Genomic DNA, 26534 nt, shown 5'->3' on the forward strand with positions numbered 1-26534 from the left:
CCTGAATTGCTCTGCTTGCATATTTATAAATGAGGATAGATTATGAAAATACTCTGCAGAGCTCGCTTTCTCTCATTACAAAGAAACAAACATCAGTGGAAGGAACTTTTCACATCAAGGAAAGTGGCACAAGTCTCATTTTTGTAAAATAAAAATATGAGCCTGTAACAGGAAAACAAAAATTCTGTGATCTGAATGGACACACAGACCCACTTTCTGCATTGGTGCTTTTAAAATGCTTGTTCCTCTTTTAGTGATGTGCCTGGGATGCAAATGTGTTGCCAAGCTCCTGTGAATGAGGAATGCTGCTGAAATCATTACTGTCTGTATGCACAGAATGAAGTTTATAAGTTCATCTTCTGCACATGACAGCTGAACACTAATGAGAACATACTTAGGTTTGATGTCAGGTTGAGCAGATAAAAGGGAAAATACATCTTTATGCCTTTTTTCTGCACAGACAGTAAGAATAAAGCAGAAACGGCATTCTATATATTTGCCCATTTGTTTTTAAGTAAGCTATGAAAAAGGGGCAGACATATTGGCTTATATTTCAAAAACTAGATGGCTGAAAAATGGTGACCCACTCACAGCCAGATCTTTCAGTTTAGAAATGTCATAACTGAAAAAGATAAAATATGTTGTCCATCTAGATAAGAGAAATTTGCCTAAGATTAATAAAAACAATGAGGCAGAACAATGTTAAAGCTTCACCAGTACAAGGCCTTCTATCCACTTCACCGGATGAGATGCTTGGTACAGGAAACTTTACTCAGTTAACAGGCAACAAGATCTGGAACCCCAGAATGGAAAAGAACTCTGACTCAGTTCCAAAGTCCATAATAGTTTATTAAGGTAAAGGCAAGTTTATTAGAGAGCGGGTGGCGCTGTGGTCTAAACCACTGAGCCTCTTGGGGCTTGCTGTTCAGAAGGTCGCCAGTTTGAATCCCCGTGACGGGGTGAGCTCCCGTTGCTCTGTCCCAGCTCCTGCCAACCTAGCAGTTCAAAAGCACGCCAGTGCAAGTAGATAAATAGGTACTGCTGCAGCAGGAAGGTAAACGGCATTTCCGTGCACTCTGGTTTCCGTCACGGTGTTCTGTTGCGCCAGAAGTGGTCTAGTCCTGCTGGCCACATGACCCAGAAAGCTGTCTGTGGACAAACACCGGCTCCCTAGGCCTGAAAACGAGATGAGTGCCGCAACCCCATAGTCGCCTTTGACTGGACATAACCGTCCAGGGGTCCTTTACCTTTAACCTAGTAGTTTCTTATTAGGTGAATTCCCAGCATGAGGTTTAGTCCTCAGAGTCTGACTTCTGGCTGTGGAAAATCTAATGAAATCCCTGTGCCCCAAAGCTGGAATGCCTACACCAAAAACATGCCAGCCTGTCCCATCTGAATCCTGGAAAATGATGCCTTTAGAGGTGGAACTACAAGTTCTAGCCTAGGCTTTTATCTTTGAAAACTGGCTGCTGTTTCTTCTGTGTTAAATGGAACTGGGTGGGATAAACTCCGAGAAGGCGGCGAGCACTCCACCCTTCATCTCTTTGCTGGCTTCTTCTTGCAGTGTGTCCTCTCCACACGACCTTTCTCTTGGTTACAGGCTGGAGCCCTGTACATGCAATGAAAATGCAGGTTTGGAATGTGTTATGGCTGAAGGGCAGGTGGTGAGAAGCTGGGCAAGGGAAGACATAAGCACTTTCCTCCCAAGGCTTCTTTGCTATAAATTGCTCCCTCCCAACTCTAATTTGCCTGGGAGAAGCAGAGGGGGAATGTGTAGTTTGCGCGTGAGAGTCTGTCCAACTTTAAGAAAGTTCCATTTTTTCTCTCTGTACACCTTTGAAGAGTTGCACTTCATAAAGGGAAATGCAAAACTGTCAGCTCATTTTTAAGTGCTCTAACGTTCCATCTTTTAAAGCCAAGTCATGTCAAGATAACAAACAAAGGGGTATTTTACCAGATAACTCCGCCTTTTTCCAACTGAAAAGTATGTTTGATTTAAATTGTAATTGTTTTAAAATGGATTTTTATTTTTGTAAACAACTTCCAGGAAATAACTTCCAATATGTGAAACATTTCCAAGTTCTTTCTCCTGACAGACAATATTTATATGGACCGGCTCTGTTGTACTTGCCAAAAAGTTAAATATCACCCCCCCCCCCCCGCAAAATACTTTTATAGTTGGATACTTTATCGTACAAATGTTTTGCTGGAAGGATGAATATGCCTGCTGGAAAGTGCCAAGTTAATGGAGACAGCAGGAACCATAGTGTGAAATACAGTTAACTGAAATATCACAGGCAACCCCAGAAGATCTGGAAAAGGCAGAAACTCCTGTTGTTACTATTTCCATGCCAAATGGAAAGCACATACAAGGGCTGCCTATCTCACCTTCTTTTGTAAGCAAGTGACTGTCATGTGGCGAACAAAGAATACTTTAGATCTTGTGGAAAGAAGCTTTTCTGCCACCCTGACATATCTACTCAGCACCAACTTGGCTCCACACTAGGCTCAACTGAAGACTAACTTGGGGCCCAGTCTGTAACTGTATATTGTATGATAGTTGTCACTATAAAGCTCTCTACCACCACCCAAATAGTTAGCCCCATGCTGGATCAATAAGATGTTATGTTCAATTTACACAGGTAAGCCTTGAATCGGGATTCAAGATGAATCAGATTGGAGAACTGGGTCAAATCTAACAAAATGAACTTGAACTTGTCTAATCCTTTCTTTAAAACCATCTAATTTCAGTATGGACAAATATAAGGTTCTGCACTCAGGCAGGAAGAATCAGTTACACAAATATAAGATGGAGAACAGCTGGCTTACCAGAAGTACATGTGAAAAGGATCTCGGGGTCTTAGTAGACCACAAGCTTTATCAACGGAAGTCTAGTGTCCAGATCAAGGGAAGTAAAAGTACCACTCCATTCTGCCTTAGTCAGACCACAGTTGGAATACTGTGTTCAATTCTGGACACCACAATATAAGAAGGATGTTCACAAGATGGAATGTGTGCAGAGGAGGGTGACCACAATAATCAAGGGTCTGGAAATTAAGCCTTATGAGGAACAGTTGAAGGAGCTGGGTATGTTTAGCCTGGAAAAGAGAACACTGAAAGGAGATATGATAGCCCTCTTCAGATATCTGAAAGGCTGTTACATGGAACAGGAAACAAGCTTGTTTTCTCCTGCTATGGAGGGTAGGACACGAATCAATGATTTCAAGTTGCAAGAAATGTAATTCCAACTAAATATTAGCGAGAACTTTCTGAGAGTAGGAGTCGTTCAGGAGTGAAACAGAGTCCTGCAGGAGGAGGTGAGCTCTCTTTCCGTGGGGGGGGGGGTTAAGCAGAGGTTGGATGTTCATCTGTCACGGATGCTTGAGTTGAGATTCCTGCATTGCAAGGGGCTGGACTAGATGACCCTCAGGGTCCCTTCCAACTCGACAATTCTATGATTTTATGTGGCGGTTCTACATGAATACACTCTCCCACAATCAAAGTGGCTGGTGTTTGCATGAGATTAAGTCAGTTAGTCAAAGTTTCTCCCATGATCAGAACACCTGTATATGCAAGTCAACTAAAGAGGAGTAGCTTGACAATGGTAACAAAACTGCAGGTGCAACATATGAGCTGTGATTTAAGGATGTAGAAAGATAGGTCATTTTCGTAAACTTTGACAACACCACACAATACAACACCATATGACAAAGAAAACATACTATATTTGCATAAGAAGAGAAGACCTGCCTAACTGAATCAAACAAAGGTTCAGCTACTCAAATATTCTGTTTCCAAGAGTCTCAAGTCAGGTGTCTCTAGGGAAGTTTGTAAGTAGGGCATGAAGGTCATACTATGCTTTATGCCCCCAAGATTTGGTATTCAGAAGTATACAAGTGGGACCTGCAACGAAGTGTTGCAATGTGGAGCGTTGCTGTTCCATACTCTCGTCAAGGATGCTCCATTCCATTCCTCTTCTCACCCAACTTTCAGTTTCTTTCCTCAAAAGTAAATCAGTTTTGTGGCCACCGAGCATGCATGGAAGTTCCAATTAGCTATTATGGCTAATAGCTGTTGATAGACCTCTCGTCCATGAACTTGTCTAATCCTTTCTTTAAAACCATCTAAATTATTTGCCATCTCCTCGTTTCTGTGGTAGTGAATTCCTCAAGTTAATTATGCGTTGTAATTTAAATTACCAGAGTGGGGAGAGCAGGATTTGCAATGAACATGTTTGAGATGATGAACTGTGTCAGCCAAATTGCCAAACGCAGTTCAACACTTTATCCAGCTCTAGCTCCTGCCCCTCCCTCTGCTAGGAAAGATTTCAGAAGGTGAAAGCTAGGAGTGTCAGGGTACTATAAAAGTGCTGGATAAAATACAGGCAAAGCCTCACTCTTTCAGTTCTACAAAGAAGACAATAAAATTAAAGAGATTTGGAAAGCTGGAGTTTTTCAAGAAGAAAGTGGGATGGGGGAATCTGCTACAAAAGTCACTACCAAAAAAAGCTATTTAATGTCTCCTGCCGAGCCGTTTTTGCTCCCCGCTTTCCAAGGAAAAGGTCAACGGGGCTGAAGACATTAGCATACCAAAGTCTAGATCAGTATTTTTCAAACTTCTGATACCTGGAGCATTTTTCCAGACTGAATTTGCAGGCACACTTAATTCTCTTAAACTTAAAAGGGTGGCAGGGGAGTATTATTTCTTGACCACTCCCAGAAAAATGGGTGGGTTCCTTGCCGCAACTGTGGGAGAACCCAGCTGTTACTGCCTCCACAGCACCACCCAAACTTTGGTCAGGTCTTAGGAACAGAACTACGCTTTCTCACAATGGTTCAGCTTCTTATATTATCCCAATTACAGAAATTGGGATGCGTCTGAGACTCTCTCACACTTGTCAGTTGTCTTGCTGGCTCCAGTAGGAAACCCCTGTGCATCCCTACTCACCTCACTGGCTTGGCTTGTCCAGCATGCAAAACCAAACCTTGACTTAGTGAGACTGTGCAAATGTGGGGTCCTTTGCTCTTCCCTGGTCCATTCTGCTGCCACGCCGTGCTGAGCTAGGCGTGTTGTCCAAAGCAGACTCATGGCTAAGCTCTCTTCACAAGCTGTAACCTTCCCCACGGCGTCCCCTTTGTTGGACTCATCATTCATTGCTCTTTCCCCTCCTCCCATGTCTACTACTTAGCTAAGTCTTTGGTATATTATTGGAATGCTCAAAAATGCACCTTACATTGCCTATGGGTGTTCCTGTCAGCAGCTGAACCAAGCAGGAAGGGGAAAGTCCGACCTTCCTTTTCCAGTTCAGCAGCACCGGAGGAACTGTGTCTGGTGCAACCAGGCTTTCCACATGCAGTGGTCAGCTGTCTTGAGTAAAAAAAACACAAAAAGAAGCCGCTAATGAGAGGTTTCCTTGAGGGAGCACAGAAACTAAAGGTTCTACATCAATCAATAAGCTCAATAAAGTTGCAGCTATTATGGCCTACTTAAACATTCCGTGATTAAGTTCTTCATTTATTAGAACCAAAGCTATAAAACAATCAAACCTCTTAAAAGTCTGGTGTTGACAGCATAGGAAAAAAGCCATAAAATAGCAATCCATGATCAAAAAAGCTATTAAAGATACAGATAAAACCACTATACTACAAGCTGTGGTGGTATAAATGCAGGTATTTTGTGCTTTTCTCAAGGTCAGGAATAAATGAACATCTGAAAGTATGCAGTCTATCTCACATAGGCTCCAGTGACTACAGAAGACCCGCCAGACATTTTGGCTATGGAAACAAAGTGCTTCAAGATGCAATTAAAGAATTGGAATTTGCAAAAGTAAAAGTAAAATAGATAGCAGTGGACCTTTGTCCACCTCAACTGTAAGCATCAGCATTTTTGCCAACTATGGTTAGCTCAATCCAAAGTTTGCAAATCTGCCTCTAAGTGGGTGCGTGGTTCTCAGCTCTGGGAAGCAGGCTAGTTGCCTGTCCTGGATGGGACCGCCCTCCCTCAGAGGGGCAGGTGCAGTGGTACCTCGGGTTAAGTACTTAATTCGTTCCGGAGGTCCGTTCTTAACCTGAAACTGTTCTTAACCTGAGGTACCACTTTAGCTAATGGGGCCTCCCGCTGCTGCCGCGCCACCGGAGCACGATTTCTGTTCTCAACCTGAAGCAAAGTTCTTAACCCGAGGTACTATTTCTGGGTCAGCGGTGTCTGCAACCTGAAGCGTCTGTAACCCGAGGTACCACTGTACATAGTTTGGTGGTGCTCCATGAGCTACTGTTGTCCCTTGAAACACAGAAGTGCCTTTCATCAGCTTCAGCTGCAGCCGCTCCTGCGCAGGGATCACTTCTCCACTCTAAGTCATGCGTTGGTAACCTCAGTATTGTATCCCTGCAATGCACTCCAAGTGGGGTTGCTTTTGGGTATGGGCCAGAAGCGTCCGCATCATGAACGCTTCTCTGATGTTCCATTCCCCCCTTGATGTTCTTGATAGAAATTTTGAACTTTTGAGCAGGGGTCAGCAAACTTTTTCAGCAGGGGGCCACAGTTGAAAAAGGTTGCTGACCCCTGATCTATGGCCTTCTAAATTTGTTTGTCTCTATGTTATGTATTTTCGTGTTTTTATATTGTAAACTACCCTGTGATCCTCAGATGAAGGCATCCGTTGTTGTTGGTATGCTGATTTTTCTCTATTCTCTATTTGTCTCAAGTTTTTATACGGATGCCTCTCAATATCCCTCCAACAGCAGTCACTTCAATAAAACTTGGTGGCAGCAGAATACAGGCTGCTCTCAAACACTTCCATACAGCAAAAGCATTTTTAACAATTGTCAGGGAAGAGTTAGAGTTAGAAGTTTCCAGTTTCCCAGAGGGAGAATGTTTTCCCCAATGGGGGAAGGAGAGCAGTGATTCTAACAGGAACAAGAGGGAGGGACCGGCTGTTCCCAGGAAAGGCCAGGGTTCAGTTCTAGCTCAGATTTGGAGGAGGGGAGAGACAAGCCAGCTCTAGCCAGGAGGGTAGGAAAAAGAGCGGGAAAGCGAAAGGAACAATGGTGCCTTTGCCATTTTGAGAGTGGCTGGTCATGGAGAAGCAGAGCTCAGAAGGTATCTGAAAGAAGTGACTCTGAGGAATAATAGTTAAGAACCGTTTATAAGATTGTTTTGTTAATACACAATATAAAGTTTCATAAAAGAACAAGAAGCGTTTGTGTGGTGATCTGAAGACGACAACGACCAGTCCTGACAACAGTGCAAGTCCTTCACAGGATGTGTGTCCCACTTCAGCAGTAAAAAGTACCGCAATGGTCTTCCTTTTAAAAAAATTCTACTTGCAATCATTCATTAGCCCCTTTCTCAAACACTTCAAAGCAATTCTCTGCTGCAGTTGTTACGATGAACTAAGGATCAGCAGGGGTCAGCACTTCAAAACACCAGAAAGGGAATGATTAATTATTCATTTTTCCTCATTTTAAAATAATACAGAAGACTAATTAAACAAACAGCCTGTCCTTAGACTGCTGTGTGTAATATGACTCAAACAGGCCAAGTGCGGACATAGCCATGGTTAGCATATGATGGAGATGACATGTCACTTATTACAGCCTCTTTGGGATCCACTAGATGCCCCTTGTTTTTCAACTCACCACCACAGCCACTTTCAGAGAACTCTACAAAACGCCTATCAAACCCCCAGAAAAATCTGAGAATAAGAGCTAACTATACCCTCAACAACACATTAAAATGCAACAGAGGCTAATTAACAAGAGAGTCATCACGTGTTGTACTAGAAATTGGGAGGCCAAAGCCAGGAAGCTCACCAGGGGACCCCCCTCCATGCTGTTGCGAGGATAACGTGGGGAGAGTGAAAGCCACAAGTGTCCCTAGAGCTCCTTGGAGGAAAGTGGGATAGAAATGTAATAACAAACAAAAAACATTGTGCTTCTGAATTGTCTTGAACTGCAATCCCTTGTTCATTCTGGGCCAAGTTATGCATTATATTACTCATATTCTTCAATATGCATAGAATCATGGAATCACAGAGTTGGAAGGGACCCTGAGGCTCATCTAGTCCACCCCCCTGAAATGCAGGAATCTCAGCTAAAGCATCCATGACAGATGGCCATCCAACTTCTGCTTCAAACCTCCCCAAGGAAGGAGGGTCCACCACCTTCTGAGGGAGTCTGTGACAGGGAAAACCAGCTGCCCAGCTCAGAGGGCCAGGCTTCTGTAATAGAGATATATAAGGAGCCGGGGCAGGTTCTCAGCCGCAGATCTCCATGGAGCCAACCCTGACCTAGTGAGTTCATGGCTAAGGCAAAATTTGAATGGGATGCTTCCTGATCATACACATTTACTCAAAAGTAAGCCCCACTAAGTTCCACAGGGCATCTTCTTAAGTAAATGCAGTGTCTGCAGCCTGTAACAGCTCTCATAAACAGCTCTGATAAACGGATCTTGCAACAAGCCAACTTCTTTTTTAATCTCACTGAAAATCCTGCTGTGCCCCACTCTCAATTTTGTCCTGATATTGGAAACTCAATAAATGACTGCTAGAAATAGGTTCTGGGCTCAGCTCTGAAATATTGTAAGAATTCTTGAAGGCAAGAATTCCTACCAAGCATTGATTTTCACATGGAAAGAGGAAATAGCTTCAAGCATCCCATGACTTATATATCTCCAAAGACTCTGAGCTCTACATTGCTTATTCAAATCATACAGATCTCCAACAGGGAATTGGGGGAGAAACCAGCTCCTAGTGTTGATGATAAAGATTACAAGCTCTCTTTTCTATTGTAATTAAACCAGCAGAGTTTGCTGGTGACCTTTCAGAAACACATATTCCCTAAATTATAAATGGAACATTGATCCACTATCGTTTATTACAAAACTAGCAATCAAAAGCTCCTGAGAATCTTTTTATCACATAAGTGCATTTGTAACTTATCAGTCCATAAAGAACCCACTGGAATAAGAAATGCCGAATTTGCATAATCAGCTCACTTGCTACACAGGGCGACAAGGGAAATATTTATCTGGCCTAGTTCTTGTCAGAGTGATACCACTTCAGAGTGTAGGGTCACATAACGGAGTGCTTTCCTCACCATGGAAAACCAGATGATGGGGAGAAGCGCTCTGGCCGAGCCTCCTTTCTGACATGCTCCTCATGTTATCTGTGCAGATCCTTTCTTTTGAATGAAGAGCCATTCCATCACGTGAACTCCCTCTACACCCTGAAAAAAAATACATCCCAGAAAAGAGATTTCCCACCTCAGTGAGGTCTAGGACCTGGATTCACACCAGACCCTGAACATGTGATATTGCTAATGGAAACTGCTGTATGGGAAATGGTGGGCAGAAAGTACCTCAAGCCCGGCAGCGTATAAGCAAGTGGAGAGATGTGTAAAGTTATTATTACCTCTGTTCCACAGATGATGAAAATGACCTTTGTTGAAAGGCTGGTTCAGAATCAGAAGGCAAATCTTCAGGTTTCCTGCAAGAAAAGATTGTATTGTTAATTCCCTGCACTACTTGGTATTCTCCTACAACCCATTTCTAGCTAATATACTGTACAGCCAGAAACCTAGAAAAGCTGCAGCATTATTGTGTATATTTTGAAGAGGACCACTTTGCTTTAAGTTTCATCTATTTGTGTGTATGTAAGTATCTATGCTCACTTTAAAGCAGGGTAAAAAGCTTCATGGGTACATTTTAGTAATCTACTGACATTCAGTCTAAAACTAAAACAGGGATCCATTGTACTTCCATTAATACAACGTGCAGAAGACCAGTGTTCATCATATAAAGGGTAAATGATAAGAGCTTTCAAATTACTAGATTTACAGTGAAATTGGGCGGTGTGCTGCAGTGCCAGATTTAGCTTTGGGGACAGGACTGACTCCAGATTTGAAGGTCCCTCCAATAAAGTGTCCCTCTGGGTAGCCCCTGGCATCCGTTACCCCCAACCAGAAGGTTCGCTATCATCTAGAGAAAGCAACAGCGCAATGATATGCAGTGAGCCATTTTAGATTTCTTGCAATGACCCAAAGTAGCATTGTTCCAGGATACAGTGGGATATTTTCAATGGTGGCATCTTGCTACAAACCAAACCCCAAGGAAAGGTAGGTGGGTATGATGAACCCAGTACAGGTATCAGCACCTATTGGCTACGCAAGTACACTGTGCCACTGGGGGAACTCTGGTTCAAAGCCCTGCTCAGCTAGAAAGCTCACCAAGTGACCCTGGGCAAGTAACTAACTATCTCTTTCTCTCAGCCAAACCTACCTCATAGGATTGCTGTGAGATGCAAACTGTACTCTGAGCTCTATGGAGGAAAGGGAAGGACATAAGAGAGAGAGAGAGAGAGAGAGAGAGAGAGAGAGAGAGAGAAAGAAAGAAAGAAAGAAAGAAAGAAAGAACAAACTACTTCAATGCATGTTTATTGAGAAGTCCCACCAGGTTCAATGGGATTTACTACAACTTAAGTGCACAGGATTGCACAATGCACTTAGTAGGGAGCAGACATCAGAGTGGCTGGAGAGACCCAGCCAGATGGGCAGGTAGGTATGTATGTATGTATAAATAAATAATATACCTGCAGCCATCAAACTGTTAGAAGCCAAATAGATGGTACAGCTTTTATATGGTGCTCAACAAGGTCCCTCTGCCTATTGCACACCACTAGAACTGGTACTACAAGGGACACGGGTGGCGCTGTGGGTTAAACCGCAAAGCCTAGGGCTTGTCGATCGGAAGGTTGGCGGTTCAAATCCCCGTAATGGGGTGAGCTCCCGGTGTTCGGTACCAGCTCCTAGCAGTTCAAAAGCACATCAAAGTGCAAGTAGATAAATAGGTACCACTCCGGCAGGAAGATAAACGGCGTTTCCGTGCGCTGCTCTGGTTCGTCAGAAGCGGCTTAGTCATGCTGGCCAATAAAGCGAGATGAGCGTCGCAACCCCAGAGTCGTCCGCGACTGGACCTAATGGTCAGGGGTCCCTTTACCTTTACCTTAGAACTGGTTCAATTGAATGTTTTGAGACCAGCCCTACAAGTGCCTAAACACGTCTCCAATGCTACCATACGTCTTGAAACTGGGTTCCTAAGAATTGAGGCCAGAGTATGGCTTCCCACACTTAATTATTGGCTGAGACTATCCTTCCTCCTGTGTGGCCTTGATCCCTTAACTCTTAAGGATGATTTCCAAATGACATGGAAACATGCAGCGATCAACGTAACAACTCTAGGCTCCACCCCACAGATTCTACTTGACATGGGGTGTGAACAAGCTAGAACAACCATTAAACAGAACGCAGAAGACACAGAATGCCAGGCAGATCTAGCCAGGTCCCCAAAATTCTTAATCAGGGTAACCAGAAAATACCTCATCTCCCAGATGCCATATATAGGCAACCTGGAAATTCCCAAACAGCGACGGGCTTTCCCTCTGGCCTCCCTTCAGCCACCCAGGAAGGCTGTTTTAGGAAGACTCCTTACGAGAAGAAGAAATGTCCATATGACTCTGGGCGAGTGGAAACAACGGAACATGCCTTTTTTCACTGCCAATACTATACAGATCTACGAGCTAGGTTCATCTTGCCTATACTACACAAATTCCCAAGACGTACAGAACAACTCTATAACTCCCTACTACTCCAAGCTGCAAACCTAGATATCACATCCTCTGCTGCTAGATTTTGCGCTGCCATGATGGACATCTGTCGAAGGATGGTTTGTGCCACAAATCAGGACTCAGAGTCGCATTTAACCGCTTGTCTTTTGTTTCTATCTGTTTTAATTTTATGTGAGTTATAATCACTTTTAACTTTTATCCCTTTCCTTATTAAGTCTTATGTGCTTAATTTTTATCTTATGCTGGTCTGCAACTGTAATAAAGTTTGATGGTGATGATTAATAGGGAGTGAGCCCCACCAAACACAGTGGAATTTACTTTTGAGTAGCACACACAGGATTGCACTGTAAGTTACCAACCATCAGCCTGGATCTGAAGAATTACAAAACTGGTTCCATGAGACCAAGAGCACTTAAATATGGACCCGCCTCCACCTTACACAGCATCCCCTCCCCACACGAGGCAATTCCCAGAAATAACTCAGAACTGAACACGGCTCATGTTATACCCCAGCCATGGTATATTCGCAAATTGGCTGCTTGGCACTACATAAGCCGCCTGCTTTCATCTAAATGTCATGTTGATAGAAGATTTCAGGTGTGTGTTTTACTTTTGCAAAGCCATTCTAAAATCTTGTTCAGAACCCCAGCAAGAGGGGCAGAAATCTAGCTGAAATCAGAGGAGTAACCAGGGAGGCTGTTTACCTTCTTTTACGGTCTTCTTGTATAGCTGTAAATGAAGCAAATAATACAAAAAGGTCTCCAGTGTTTTCTCAGATAGTCCTGCCCCGAAACATCCCTGTGCTCTGGGAAGTGGGAGTGCATAACAGTATCTACATTACAAAAAGAAGTCAGAGAATGCAATATACCAAATGGATACTTGATATTTCATGCTTCAATTCCACAGAGTAAATACAACACTTAGTTTTAATAGGGAATGCACGTAATGGGACTTTGCATTTCCGAATTACCCCAAGGTGTTGTATAAAAATTTCTTCTTGTTCTTCAGTGCCTCAGGCCATCATCTTAGCATACATTCCAGTTGTTCCCATTTCCATCAGATAGTCCCTATTTGTAGTCCTGTCTCTGGTAAATCAGTCTCTATTTCACCACTATTTTCCCCTGTCACATAGGAGGTGAGATCCTGGTGGTTTGAAAAGATGTTAGGTGTGAATTGCTGGCAACAGTCCTTCCCTCAGGAATCCAGAAGGCTGTAGAGACAAGTTTTGTTGCAGGTGGGGCAGATAAAGGCATCCGGTTGTGCTACTACAGGTGGACCATGGCATTTCTTCTCTCTGCGCTCCTCCCTGTAGTCATTCCTCCTCTGGTCACTGCTGTGGATACACAACCTGACTGTCATAACTATAAGTGGTCTCTGTCACATGGCCACAAAGAGGGCAAATGCAAATATCAGATGCATAGTCAAGGTATTTTTAGCCAAGTAGGGAATACAGGTACCTTGTATGAAACACTGATGATACCACATCTGAATGATGAAAAATGGTGATTACGAAGTCCAGAGAAAAGCAAGATGGTTGCTGGGATGGAAGGCTATTATTATCATTGATTATATAGTTATTGGCAGTTTATCTCAGGAGAAGAGGAGAGACATGATTATATCCTAACATCAGGTGTAGAAGTAAGTTTTCATGTTTTAAAAAATCAAGGTTAAGAAATGAGGTACACCCTGAGAGGACTATGTGCTCCATTCTCTTTCCCAGGTGAATTCTTCCTTTCTTTTCCCTTTCCACATCAAGCACGTTTAACATTTCATCTCTGCACCAAAACCAATGCTAATCGTGGTTAGGCTTATACCAACGTTTGAAAGAGGGGAGGCAGGAGAAATTCACAGGAAAGATAAGTATGTGGGCCTACTGATCTCTCACCCATGGCTCAGGAAATGGAACATCAGCCCTGAGCCTGCCCTGGAGTAATAGGGAATTGGGAAAGGAGAGCCAAGAGGGAAAGGATAAAGCACATTAAACAGCCTGGCTTCCAGGTATTCCCAGCTCAGTTACTTCTGCTTACGTTCTGCAGCTGAAGGACTACCAAACACCCACACTCAACAACAATAAATTCTTTTTGAGTCGCTCAACAATATAACACAAAATCAGTTCTTGAAATTTCAGGTATGTGAAATTCTTCTGAGATAACGTATCTCTGACCTCAACAATTGCTGAGGTATACAGGGAAAGAGTTGTTCCCTCGGGTAACTTCTTACTGTTTTAAGTGCATTTTTGCTTCATTTTTATGATGTGCTTTACTTGCAGCTTTTGCCGACCGAGCAGATCCAGTCATTTGCAGCATGAGGAGGCAATAATAAATCTCAAGTGCAAGGGGAACAGATATAAAATCTAAAATGAGGCTTTCTCTTTTACATTTTGGCTACACATGCCACACAAATGCCACACACACACACACACACACACACACACACAGAGAGAGAGAGAGAGACTTCCCTCAACAATGGCATACAGTGGTACCTCAGGTTAAGTACTTAATTTGTTCTGGAGGTCTGTTCTTAACCTGAAACTGTTCTTAACCTGAAGCACCACTTTAGCTAATGGGGCCTCCCGCTGCTGCCGCGCCGCCGGAGCACAATTTCTGTTCTCATCCTGAAGCAAAGTTCTTAACCTGAAGCACTATTTCTGGGTTAGCGGAGTCTGTAACCTGAAGCGTATGTAACCCAAGGTACCACTGTATTTCAATATACCCTCTCATTTTAAAAGTATTTTTGTCCCTTCAGTTGCCCCTTATGTAATGTTAGAGAACCTGTGAAGCCTTAACCATCTATGTGCTTCTGTTTACAGAGCAAGGGTGTGTAGCTAATCAAAGTGCACTTAATCAAAACTTATTTGTAAGAATCCCAGCAACCAGAAAGTTCTAGACAGCTCATCACAAATCCCATTCAGAGACTGGGATCTACCATGCATATTCCACTGTGAAGACAGATGCAAAGAATTCATTGAGCTTCACAGTCTACTTATTCTCCTTCAGCACACTTTCGACTCCCTTGTCATTCAAAGGTCCAACCCCCTCTCTGGTCAGTCTCCTGCTCTTAATGTATTTAAATAATCTATTCTCCTTTTTGCAACGTGTGCCTCTGCCTGCATTTCTTTTGCCAAAGTCTGTATTCCCTTTTGTTCTCATTTGGAGTCTTGGAGAAGACTTTCCAAAAGAGGCCTTCTTGCCTCTAAAACAGAGTTTTCCAAACTGTGTGTCATGACACATTGGTGTATCAGCTGTCATGTGTAGGTGTGCTGCACAACGCTCCCCATGCACCTCCTGGGGCTGGAAAGGGGTTGGTTCAAGTGCGTCACCGACATGAAAAGTTTGGAAATCTCTGTGCCAGATGCTGGTGTTCAGGCCCTGGCCATAACCCTAGCTGATCTGCATTAGTCTAAGCATGACGGATGCCAATGAAGTGTTAACTGGGGGGCAAGATGCACTGGCATCTGAGGGAGAGCCAGCTGGCACATTCTCAACAGCCCCTTCACACAATCATTGCCCACAGGTACTGCACAAGGTTTTATGGTGCTATCCTAGATGTGTTTACTCTGAAGCATTTTCCCCCTACTGTAATGGTGCCTTACTTCCCACAACTATTCCCAGGTGCGTAGTCATTCTGCATGGCCTGCAAGCCTGTTTTAATGGCTGTGGGTATGCTTTTTGGAACGATCCATCCCCCACCCCCCCAATAATCCTGAGAATTTCATTCTTAGCTCCCACCTACAACCTAAGGAGGACTCCTAATAGTCCAGAAAACTAGGAAAGGGAGGAGTCGTCTCAGTGTCAGGCCTGATTTTGCCTGCCAAATCCTGTCCAGCATTCTATTTCTTGGTCATGTTGGAGTAGGACAAAGTGTTGCAAACTGGAAAGTATTCTGAGAGTTAATGGTAATTTTATTCTGATACTGTGATTTCTAGTTGTTAAGCCTTTAATACAGAATTTTGCTAGATTTGAAAAAATCCTCTTTTTTGAAATGAGTATTCTTTTCTTACTTCCTCCACCTAATTCCTAACTTTTGTGGGATCATTGGGAGTGGTAAAGACATTCTTGCTCTTCAGGTGAACAATCAAACACTGCTCCCTGTTGACTGATGTGTGTGCATTTGTGAATGTGATTGGAGTTGCTTTGCCACTGAATTTACACGTGAGTAAAGGGACATTATTTTAGCACTTCACAAGCTGTCTTTTTTTAAAGCTTGCAATGCATTATTCCATTAAAGACAAGTAGACATAGCCTTCCCTGAAGTTTTAATTTTGTTTCAATTCACTGGAGGGTGGGGAATTCTGTCTACAAAATACATTGCAAAGTAAGTCACAGAAGGTATAGTACCTCTGAAACTATTTTTATAAGAGGAAACATGAGATAATGAATTATTTAATTTTACCCTGCATTTCAGAAAAGATGATGGAATTAAATACATGCACATATATATTGCCTTTGAACATGCTTTAAAGATCCATATAGACTAAATACGCATCTGTGGTAAGACCCTTACCGTAAGGGACAATACATGAAACATTAATAATGATGTAAATATTCATAGAACACCCAGAGTTGTTCAGCATAATGGGGACAAAGCAGGGGAAATTTTCTGAGTGCTGTTGTATTTTCCGCATAAGTTGCAACTCTTTGGGGAGAGAGGAAATAATGGCTAAAGGCAAGATGACAGGCATAAGTTTGCAGAAGTTTAAGAAAAGTCCATTTCAAGATTCTGTTTAAATTTAGATGGAGTGGTTGAATTATTATTTTTTAAAAAGTTTTAAAGAAAAGGCTAAAACACATTGGCCACTCTTCAGATTATGTATCCTGGTGGTAAGTTTACAACAAAATTATACAAAAAAGTATATTCTACACAAATGGTTTAATTACTTGTGAGCCAATGTCAGAAGTCTTAACCTTGAAGAATTATGAACTGTTCTAAGACTAGTTGTCAAAGAAGCAAATTGTTCCAGACATTGAGATCTTATGGTAAAGTCATCTTGGAAAAAAGCAGGCAAATATGTAAAGTTGGCAGGAAAATCTGACACAGCCATATTTGTCTTCAAATGAAGAAACTTTCCCAAAATTGAGGGGATTGGTAAAAAGGAAGTTGAAAGGCAAAATCAAGACAATCAAACCTATCCAAATTGCTTGGGAGTTGTTTAAAACCACTACATTAGAAGCTCAGCTAGCATGTATACATGTGGCAACTATTTTGCATGGGGTTCTCTTCCAGTGGAGAGCACATAAGCCTGACTCATTCTGACCCCATTCTGCTCTCTTCTGGGTCCAAAAGGACCCACGCGTTGGTGTCGCACATCAATTGGATGCATGCAAAATGGTCACTGCCTGTAATGCAGATCAAGAAAGATACCACCAGGGCCAAGAGGTTGTCTGCATGGTTAATGAATGGAGTCAAGTATTAGAGCAGAGCTTTCCAAATTTTCATGTCGATGACACACTTTTTAGACATGCATCATTTTGTGATGCAGTAATTCAGTTTTACTAGTAAACCAGAAGTTAAACTAACACCTTTGCAGCCCCAGGAGGACACCTGCACACTGCAGCCGACACACCAACATGTGTCCAGACACAGAGTTTGGAAAGCTCTGATCTAGCATATGGACTAGCAGGAGGAGTTCCCAATAGTTATGGGACCAGTATGACCAAAGGTACCAAACATCTGAAGAGCACTAAGGCATATCTATTTATGGTTTATCAGGTGTTTTATAGAAGAAGAAGAAGAAGAAGAAGAAGAAGAAGAAGAAGAAGAAGAAGAAGAGGAGGAGGAGGAGGAGGAGGAGGAGGAGGAGGAGGTTGTTATTTATACCCCGCCCATCTGCCTTCGTATCCCCAGCCACTTTGGGTGGCTCCCAACAGAATTAAAGCACAATAAAACATTAAATGTTAAAAACTTCCCTAAACAGGGCTGGCTTCAGATGGCTTCTAAATGTCAGATAATTGTTTACTTCCTTGACATCTGATGGGAGGGATTCTACGTGGCACCACTACCAAGAAGGCCCTCTGCCTGGTTCCCTGTAACCTCACTTCTCGCAGGGAGGGAACCACCAGAAGGTCCTCGGAGCTGGACCTCAGTATCCAGGCTGAACGATGGAGGTGGAGATGCTCCTTCAGGTATACTGAGCTGAGGCCATTTAGGGATTTAAAGGTCAACACCGGCACTTTGAATTGTGCTCGGAAACCTACTGGGAGCCAATGTAGGTCTTTCAGGACTGGTGTAAAATAGTCCCAGTGGCCACTCCCAGACACCCGTCTATCTGCTGCATTCTGGATTAGCTGCAGTTTCCTTCAAAGGTAGCTCCACGTACAGCGCATTGCAGTAGTCCAAGAGGGAGGTAACTAGAGCATGTACCACTCTGGCAAGACAGTCTGTGGGCAGGGAGGGTCTCAGCCTGTGTAGCAGATGGAGCTGGTAGACAGGTGCCCTGGACACAGAATTGACCTGTGCCTCCATGGACAACTGTGAGTCCAAAATGATTCCCAGGCTTACCCTTTTCAGGACCAGGGAGTCCTCCACACCTGTCCAGCCCCTGTCCCCCCCAAAACAGTACTTCTGTTCTGTTCAGTACTTCAACCTCAATCTGTTAGCCGCCATCCATCCTCCAACTGCCTCCAGAAACTCAAACAGGACCTTCACTGGTTCAGATTTGAAAGAGAGGTAGAGCTGGGTATCATCCGCATACTGATGAACACCCAGTCAAACCCCCGATGATCTCTCCCAGCAGCTTCATATAGATTTTAAAAGGCATGGGAGAGAGGACTGAACCCTGAGGCACCCCACAAGTGAGAGAGCCCAGGGGTCTGAACACTCATCCCACAACAATAAATAAACAAACAAACATACTTCTTGTTTAATTTAACAATTCATCATTTTCTTCAGGGATCTCAGAGTGGCTTGGCACATTCGCTGATATTTGGCTCCTATTCCCTAAAGCTCCACCATTCCAAGACTGCCTTGCACCCAGAGGCGGCAAAGTTGCTTATGGAACATACCACTTCAAAAGGAAAGTGGAGAATTGCATTGCTAAATGTTTCCCCAGGGTGGGGGCAGTGGAGGGGGGGGCAATTCCCTGCAGGTACAAAGTTAACTTTAAATAGCAACATTATCCAGATCCCAGTTACAGTGGAACCTCAGTTTTTGAAAGTAATCCACTCCAGAAGACCGTTCGACTTCCGAAACATTCGGCAACCAAAAACTGAAAGCGGAAGCCTCAATTCAATAGGGAAATTCAAAATGGAAGCCGTGTCGGATGTTCGGGTTCCAAAAAATGGATGATTTACTGGTACTTCCAGGTTTTCAGCATTCGGAAGCCAAAACATTTGAAAACGGAGCCGTTTGAGAACCAAGGTTTGACTAACAGTGCCACGGGGGGTGAGTATCCGGCACCCCCAGCAACAAAGAAAGAGGGAGAGATGGGCCAACGGCTGCTCCCAATCTCTCCCCCTCGTCTCTCCCCAGATACAACCTGAGGTTTGAGGAGTAACAAAAGTTCACTTGAGACTGCTGTTGGAAAATTTCACATTTGATTAAGTGTGTGTGTGTGTGTGTGTGTGTGTGTGGAAAGTAAAAATAAACTTATATTAAATCTACACACACGCCACCCCCCCCAAAAAAAGCCATGAAGAAAAAGCATCACTGAGAAAAACTTGAGCCAAGGATTTAAAAATGAAAAGCCTATTTAATGAAAAGAAAAAACAAATGGCATTTAAAACTTAATAGCTCTGAGGCCTAATAACAAATGTCAGCTTCCTTTTTTAACTTTTATTTTTTAATAATCACAGGCTGTGTTATGTGAAGAGGGAGCCATTTTTAATGAAATGGGTGCTACTTATGTCAGCTCAACTCTCCAGAGAGAGTATTGGTTGTACTAATGGAAAATGAAAATACATATGCCTGGGAGCCAAACAATAAACACAATAAAAATCAATGAGGGAAAGAGAAACTCTGGCACTTAATACTGTCAGTGTCTTTGTTGTTCATCATCCTTCAGTGAAAAGTGTTCCTTTTGGCTATAAATTCCTCATCTGACACTTAAGACCACATACTCCAAATACTTTTGCTTATTTATTCGGCTGAGTTCATATTAACTTGTCCAACAAAAAAAGCTAAAATCAGATGAAAGAACTAGCCAATGCTTCATTGCTGTTGATGGAGATTTGGATTCAGATGAATCCTGACCTGAGCTGGGCTGCCTTGCCTGAGGCAAAGTGGTACCCTGACAAAGCTGCATGCGGAAAACAGGGACTCCTAAACTGCTCTGTGGCACCTCAGGGATCCTGGCACCCCAAAATTACTGCAGATCTGCACTTCAGGCAAATGATGTCCCCATGCGTCTCATAAATGGGGGGAGGGGAGAGAGATGGAACAACCCTGAAAAGCTTAAACTTACCTCTCTGGCTTAAGATCATGCTATGATCAGATAGGGAAATTCTTCTCAACAGTCAAGGCTAGTTACAATAAGAGGAGATTCATTTACCAACACCCTCAATTTTGCAAGAGAAAAATTGAGCTCCTTCTCGTTCTTCTCGTCTCCCTATCATGGCAGAAGGAAGGTGCCAGGGAAGGGAGATGAGAAGAACCAGAAAGAGCTCCATTTTGACTGACATCTTGTAATCGGAGGGAACGCCTTGACCCAGAAATCAAATCCCTTTTAATTCTCCCTCCCTCAAAAAATCAACTTTTAAAAGCCCCAAGGTCATTTTTTTCTGCAAACTGGCAGGTTTCTTACCCAGGAGAACTTCTCTCATGTCTACAATTTTCAAACCAAATGCCCAGAAAACACTATCGGCGGTTGTGATTCCTGTTTTACCCTCTTCAGAGCTGTAGTGTCTGCCCCCAAATAAAAAAAGTTACAGGCATTTCCATTTTAAAGAAAACAAACATTAAATTATTAATGTGCCCTGTACATATCCCCCTATATCTATTTGCCTACAACTTAGGGGGCCTTTTTCACTTTTTCGGGGCTACTCTGCCTACAGTTTCAACCACTTTGGCCAAAAAAAGGTAGAAATGATATGGAGGGGGCAGATGAGAGCAAAAAATTAAAACAAAATGATTGTTTCTAATTTCTTCTTCATCAGAGTAGCAAACAGCCTAATAACCAAATATTATACTCTCCAGGAAAAAAATCCCGACCTTTTTGTTTTAAACAAATAAATCTGTAATTCCGCAAGAGATCAGCTAAACTGCTAACTGCGATCTTGCAGATGCACAGATGAATCATTTAATCCAATTATCTCACTTTCTCTCAAAAATCTAGCTATTTCAGCATTAAAAAAGTGATTTAAATGCCTAATTTGGCACCAAATGCTAGTATAATAAAAACAAATATAGGAACCTGAAACATTTCCATTTTCTCAGATACCCACTGCAGATATAATGGTCATGAATTCCAGATCTGTTTAAATCATAATTTTAATCATTTTCTTATACTAAATGGGACAGCTATGGATTACAAAGAATCAGAATTGCTCAATACAATATGTGAGTCGTCCTAAGAAATGATGCCAAAGCAGCAAGGTATTTCCCTCATATACAAGGTGAAGAAGTTTCAAGTAGAATTATGATCATAATGCATTAAGCTGTGTAAATCAAATATAATCCTGTTAATTTTGTGTCTCCATGGATCAGAGCACCTCCACTACTTCACTACCCTGACTACTTCAGACACTACAAATTATCCCAAATATTTTTCTGTCTTCAAATATCAGCAGACCACTTGTTCAATACAAGGTGGACAAGGCTGACCAATGCCAGCCTGAGCTATTTCCCCCCACTCTCTGCAAGAGCATCTCACATGTAAGAGCCTTTAATAGGAGAACTGTCTCCATCAGCCTGGTGTCTCTCCCTTCCAGAACCACTTTTACAAAATAAAACACTGTTGCGCGCCACCTATTCTCTGAGTGGTACGAGATTCCAGGGGTTCCAGGTGCTTTCCCAGGGTTCGTGTTTCCTTTGAAATGAGGAAGAGCAGAGACTGGTATCTTCAGGATAGATGGCTTATTTGCACATATTTACAACCAGAGCCTACGATGGAGGGCTTCATAGCATGGTTTTCTAGCACAGATCCACTTCCTTTGTTTCCTTAATGGCCCGTTACCTCACCAGGAAGGTAGCCTGGCTATTCCAGGAATTGGATGGACCGCTGACCTGACCTAGCAGGCTTGTCTTATGGTCTTATGAAGAGAAATCCCTGTGCATGAATAAGTTATTTATTAGTATTAGCTTTATAATATTTATATTCCACCTCAAGATGGTTCAAAAAAATTAAAATGAACATGAATAAAACACAGAACATATAAAAGATAATTGTTCAAAGCTATTACAAAACATTATAAAAACAAATATTTTAAAATACAGATAGATGCCTTTAGGCATGCTGGAACTCTGCCTTGTTTGAAGGAGGCGCTGGCCTTTCTAATGAGCCAGGAAGGGCAAGGACACGTGGCAGCTCTCACATTTCCAGAGCCTGCATCATCCCAGGTCTCTGAGCCAAGGTGGCTCCTCTGCCTGCCGGTGGCTCCCCAGTCCCAGGCAGACTTCCTCCCAACACCTGATCCTTGTTAGCTGGAAATGCCACAGATTCAGCCAGGCACCTTTTGCATGCAAGGCGAAAGCAGACATGTCAAGCAGCCGTGGTCCCTCCCCGTTCCTGCACGTGCAAATCTCTTTGAGCCAGATACTCTGCAGGTCATGATTAAGTAATCTTAATGCAGGATGCAGGTGGCGCTGTGGTCTAAACCACTGAGCCTCTTGGGCTTGCCGATCAGAAGGTCGGCGGTTCGAATCCATGCGACAGGTGAGCTCCTGTTGCTCTGTCCCTGCTCCTGCCCACCTAGCAGTTCAAAAGCACGCCAGTGCAAGTAGATAAATAGGTACTGCTGTGGTGGCAAGGTAAACACCGTTTCCGTGCGCTGCTCTGCTTTTGGTGTTCCGCTGCGCCAGAAGCGGCTTAGTCATGCTGGTCACATGACCCGGGAAAACTGTCTGCGGACAAACGGCCTGTAAAGCAAGATGAGCGCTGCAACCCCAGAGTCATTTGCAACTGGACGTAACTGTCAGGGGTCCTTTACCTTTACCTTTTATCATGATGTATAGCCAGAATCCAGAGTTATACAACTAGTTCCACATGTACAAAAGCTTTAAGGGCTTATGTTTCTCAGGAATCAAACTCTTAATGCCAGATGGCAAACAATTCTCTGAAACTGGACTTGTGCTATGTCATGGAAGCTCAAAATCCCAGGTACTTGGGTATGTCTTTACTCAGCTCGTTGGATCCTGCTGCCTACGTCAGCTATTCTGGTGCCATAGGTTAGGATAAAAAAATAAACAGTGGTCTTTTGACTGGTAAAAAGAAACTGTGAGTGTATGTGATGATGCATGAGAAAAGAGATGCATGCAGCTGAACATTAGTTATAAACATTATAGCAAGAAATGACAGTTGCGCAAGTGCTTCCAAAGCGAAGTTTCCACTCCCACAGGCAATCTAGGAGGAGCTGGAGATGTCTTTTGAAGGCAGCACTTCCCAGTGACTTTAAAACAATCTCCCATAGGGGGTGATTTTCCTCCAACATCCTTTGTTTACTGTCTCTGTTGCTTCTAGCTAGCTCCTTGATAGTTGCCAGAGAAGATGATAGCAGCTCTAGCACACGCTAAAGGGTAACCAAAAAACAACATTATCTGCTTCCTGGCACAGTTTCCAACTCATCATGATTCCTATGTTTTTGTTGAAAAATATTATGTTATTTACAGTTCTCTGAGAAATAAAGTTTGAGAATGAACTAAAACAGCACCACACAGGGAGGCACTTTGCAGTTCCCACAATAACCTTAGGTTTCTTGTATGTGAAAAATAAAGGCTGTGACTGAAACGCTCCAATATGCAGGTGTGCATGGTTTAAGAGTGGAGCTTCCTTTTTCTATTTTGCAAGGTGAAGGAATCGCTCTTGGCATAAAATTAAAGTCTCCATGAATTCATGGGCAGCAAAATGGCAAATGCAATTCAATGTACACAAGTGTAAAGTGATGCATGTTGGAGCAAAATAAGTAAATTTCATGTGTGCACTCATGGAGTCTGAACTAGAGGTGATGGACCAGAAGCAGGACCTTGAGGTCATAGCAGATAGCTGGATGCAGATGTCAACCCAGCATGCAGCAGCTGCGAAAAAGGCAAAATCCATGGTAGGGATCATAGAATTGGAAGGGAGCCTGAGGATCATCTAGTCCAACCCCTGAATTGCAGGAATATTCAGCTGTGCCATGCAGGGATCGAACCTTCAACCTTGGCATTATCAGCACATGCTCTAGCCAACTTCATAAGAAAACAATTTTAAAATAAAACTGCCAATATCATAATGCCATTATACAAATCTATGGTGCAAACACATTCGGAGTACTGTGTGCAGTTCTGGTAGTTGGGAAAAGTTCAGAAAAGGGCCACCAAAACGATCCCAGGGTGGAGCGACTTTCCTGTGAGGAAAGGCTGCAGCGATGGGGACTTCTTCATTTAAAGAAAAGGCAAGTAAGGGATGACATGATAGAAGTCTATAAAATTATGAATGGCATGGAGGACGTGATTACAGAAAAGTTTTCTCCTCTCTAGAGGGAGGAATACTAAAACTTGTGGACATCCCATGAGGCAGAATGTTGGGAGATTGAGGACAGATCAGAGAAAGGAGTTCTTCACACAGCACCTAGATAAACTACGGCCTTTGCTCTCTAAGGAGGCAGTGATGGCCTTTAAAAGAGGACGGGGCAAATTCATGGAGGAGAAAAGGGCCCTCAATGGCTATGCGCCACAAGGCCTCTGCTCTGCCTCAACGGCTGGAGGCAGCAATATTTCTGAATACCAGCTGCTGGAGAAACCACGGGACAGCTCCAAATCCCCAGACTTTAAGTGAGGACCACGGAGAGAGTCCAAAGTTAACAAAAGTGACCACTTCTTTCCATGTGAAAGGGACAATAATGAATGATGCCCTTCACTAGGTTTTTGAAAATTCAAAGTCAGAAGCTGATTAAGACAACAATTCTAACCTAATTTATCTGGAAGTAAGCCCAATGAATTCAGTGGGACTTACTTCTGAGTAGACAGGGTTAGGATCACAGCCTTGATGCCTATTAGTTACCTTTAGCAACAAGCAAGCAAAAGGTGAAAGGCATTCCCAGCAAAAGCCCCTGCAACCAACGGGCGGAAATCCACATGGCGGTTCTTTTTCAACAGATTCCACTGCTATCCCTACTTCACAAAAAGGCAGCAGCTGGCAGAAAAGGGTGGGATAGAAATGCAATCAATCACCAATTGGTGATTACTTTCTACTGGTCTTTATCTTTAGGAATTGCTAATTTTGGGGGCCATGGAGTTTTCCTTGCAGCAAGGAGTTGCATAGCTCAGCTTTCCTCAAGCTAAGTATTTTTCTGGAAATACTGTGACTCAGCCTCCCCATTTTAAGTAGAATTTGCTGATCCAAAGACTGCAAGTGGAGCTTTTTTCTTTTGCATTTCTGTCTTCCCACCCACACAGCTCTCAAAGTATTATTATCCATTTCCTGTAATTTCTTCTCCTATTCTCTTATCATGCTCAACTGCCCAAACTGCCAGTTTCTTTCATTTCTCTTCCCTGGTCCTTTTATATTCACTGCTTCCTCCTCTAACAGTTTCCCTCTATTATCCCCTTCCCTTCTATTCCCAATTTATTGGTAGTGATGATAATAAATATTAACCTTCTATCTTTCTTTCCAATTTCCTTCAAAGCTTCCTTCAGAGGAAGAGCACCTTCCCTCCTTCCTTCCTCTTCCAAACTTTCCCATCTCCTGCCCACCTTGATAGAGCAGCCAGTGAGCTGTTGGTGTTGACACTGGTCCAACCAAAGGGCTGTGGCATGGCCAGGGGGCAGGGCAGGCAAGTGAGGGTGCACCAGGGAGACAATGGCACTGAGGCCCACCTAAAAGTGTTTGGAAAACGCAAGTCTTAAAGGGACTCAAAATGTCATGATTACTGCACTCAGACCTAATTCAAAATTAATGCTCATATCTTCTAATGCACTGCATTTTGCTTTTCTATAAAAAATGCCTTTGGTTATACAACAGATGATGCTTTTATAAACAACCTAGTAGTGTGACCATATTTACTTAGCTCATCTGTATACTTCATTCAAAGAGAATGAAATCCATTATTTCTAAGTGGTGAAGATGAATCCTATGTGGGGTTTTTTTGAATACCCATTAAAACAGACTTTATCAAATTTAAATCCAAAATCTTATCTTAATACTTCACTGACCTGTAATTCACCTATCTATCAGATCTGAAGTCTACACTGTCTAGAACCAGGGACCTCAGAGAAATGTAGCCACCCAAAGTCACTGTATAACCCCAAGCTCTAATGTGATGGGGGGGCTTATCTTTATCAACTTTTCTATTGAGGAAACCTACTGCAGAAGAATTTTGTATATAGAGGAGATTAGTTAATTGGCTTTTACGGTTGTTCCCCCTTGCTTACTGGCAAAGGGTTAAACTCTTTGGTTTGCTTTATTGTCTTGATTTGCTGCTTGTGCTTGGGGGATAAGAGACCAGGATGTGGAAGGACCTATAGCTGAGCCAGCTGAAGGCTGAGAAGCTGCCAGCAGTAGTGCAGCGGAAGGTTAACTACATATGCCAGGTAGGGCTAGGCTGTACCTGGTTTTCAACATTGTGATATAGGTAAAGGTAAAGGTACCCCTGCCCATACGGGCCAGTCTTGACAGACTCTAGGGTTGTGCGCCCATCTCACTTAAGAGGCCGGGGGCCAGCGCTGTCCCGAGACACTTCCGGGTCACGTGGCCAGCGTGACAAGCTGCATCTGGCGAGCCAGCACAGCACACGGAACGCCGTTTACCTTCCCGCTAGTAAGCGGTCCCTATTTATCTACTTGC

General features: G+C 43.1%; 1 protein-coding gene across 10 annotated transcripts in view; it reads right to left on the reverse strand.

Annotated features, from left to right (window-relative positions):
* The window catches only part of TPK1 (thiamin pyrophosphokinase 1), a 227149-nt gene that overhangs the window by 177076 nt on the left and 23539 nt on the right, over positions 1-26534 (reverse strand). For 9 of the 10 annotated variants that reach the window (XR_013390279.1, XM_077916547.1, XM_077916549.1 and 6 more), the window contains one exon: positions 9410-9484. The exons of the other annotated variant lie outside the window; for it this stretch is intronic. Coding sequence is in view for 8 of the 9 variants with exons in the window: in XM_077916547.1 (XP_077772673.1) it covers positions 9410-9484 (75 nt within the window). In the remaining variant the exon portion in view is untranslated. The remainder of the gene's footprint in view (positions 1-9409; positions 9485-26534) is intronic. 10 annotated transcript variants of the gene reach the window in all.

This window comes from Podarcis muralis, chromosome 12 (assembly GCF_964188315.1).
Source record: "Podarcis muralis chromosome 12, rPodMur119.hap1.1, whole genome shotgun sequence".
Lineage (NCBI taxonomy): Eukaryota > Metazoa > Chordata > Lepidosauria > Squamata > Lacertidae > Podarcis > Podarcis muralis.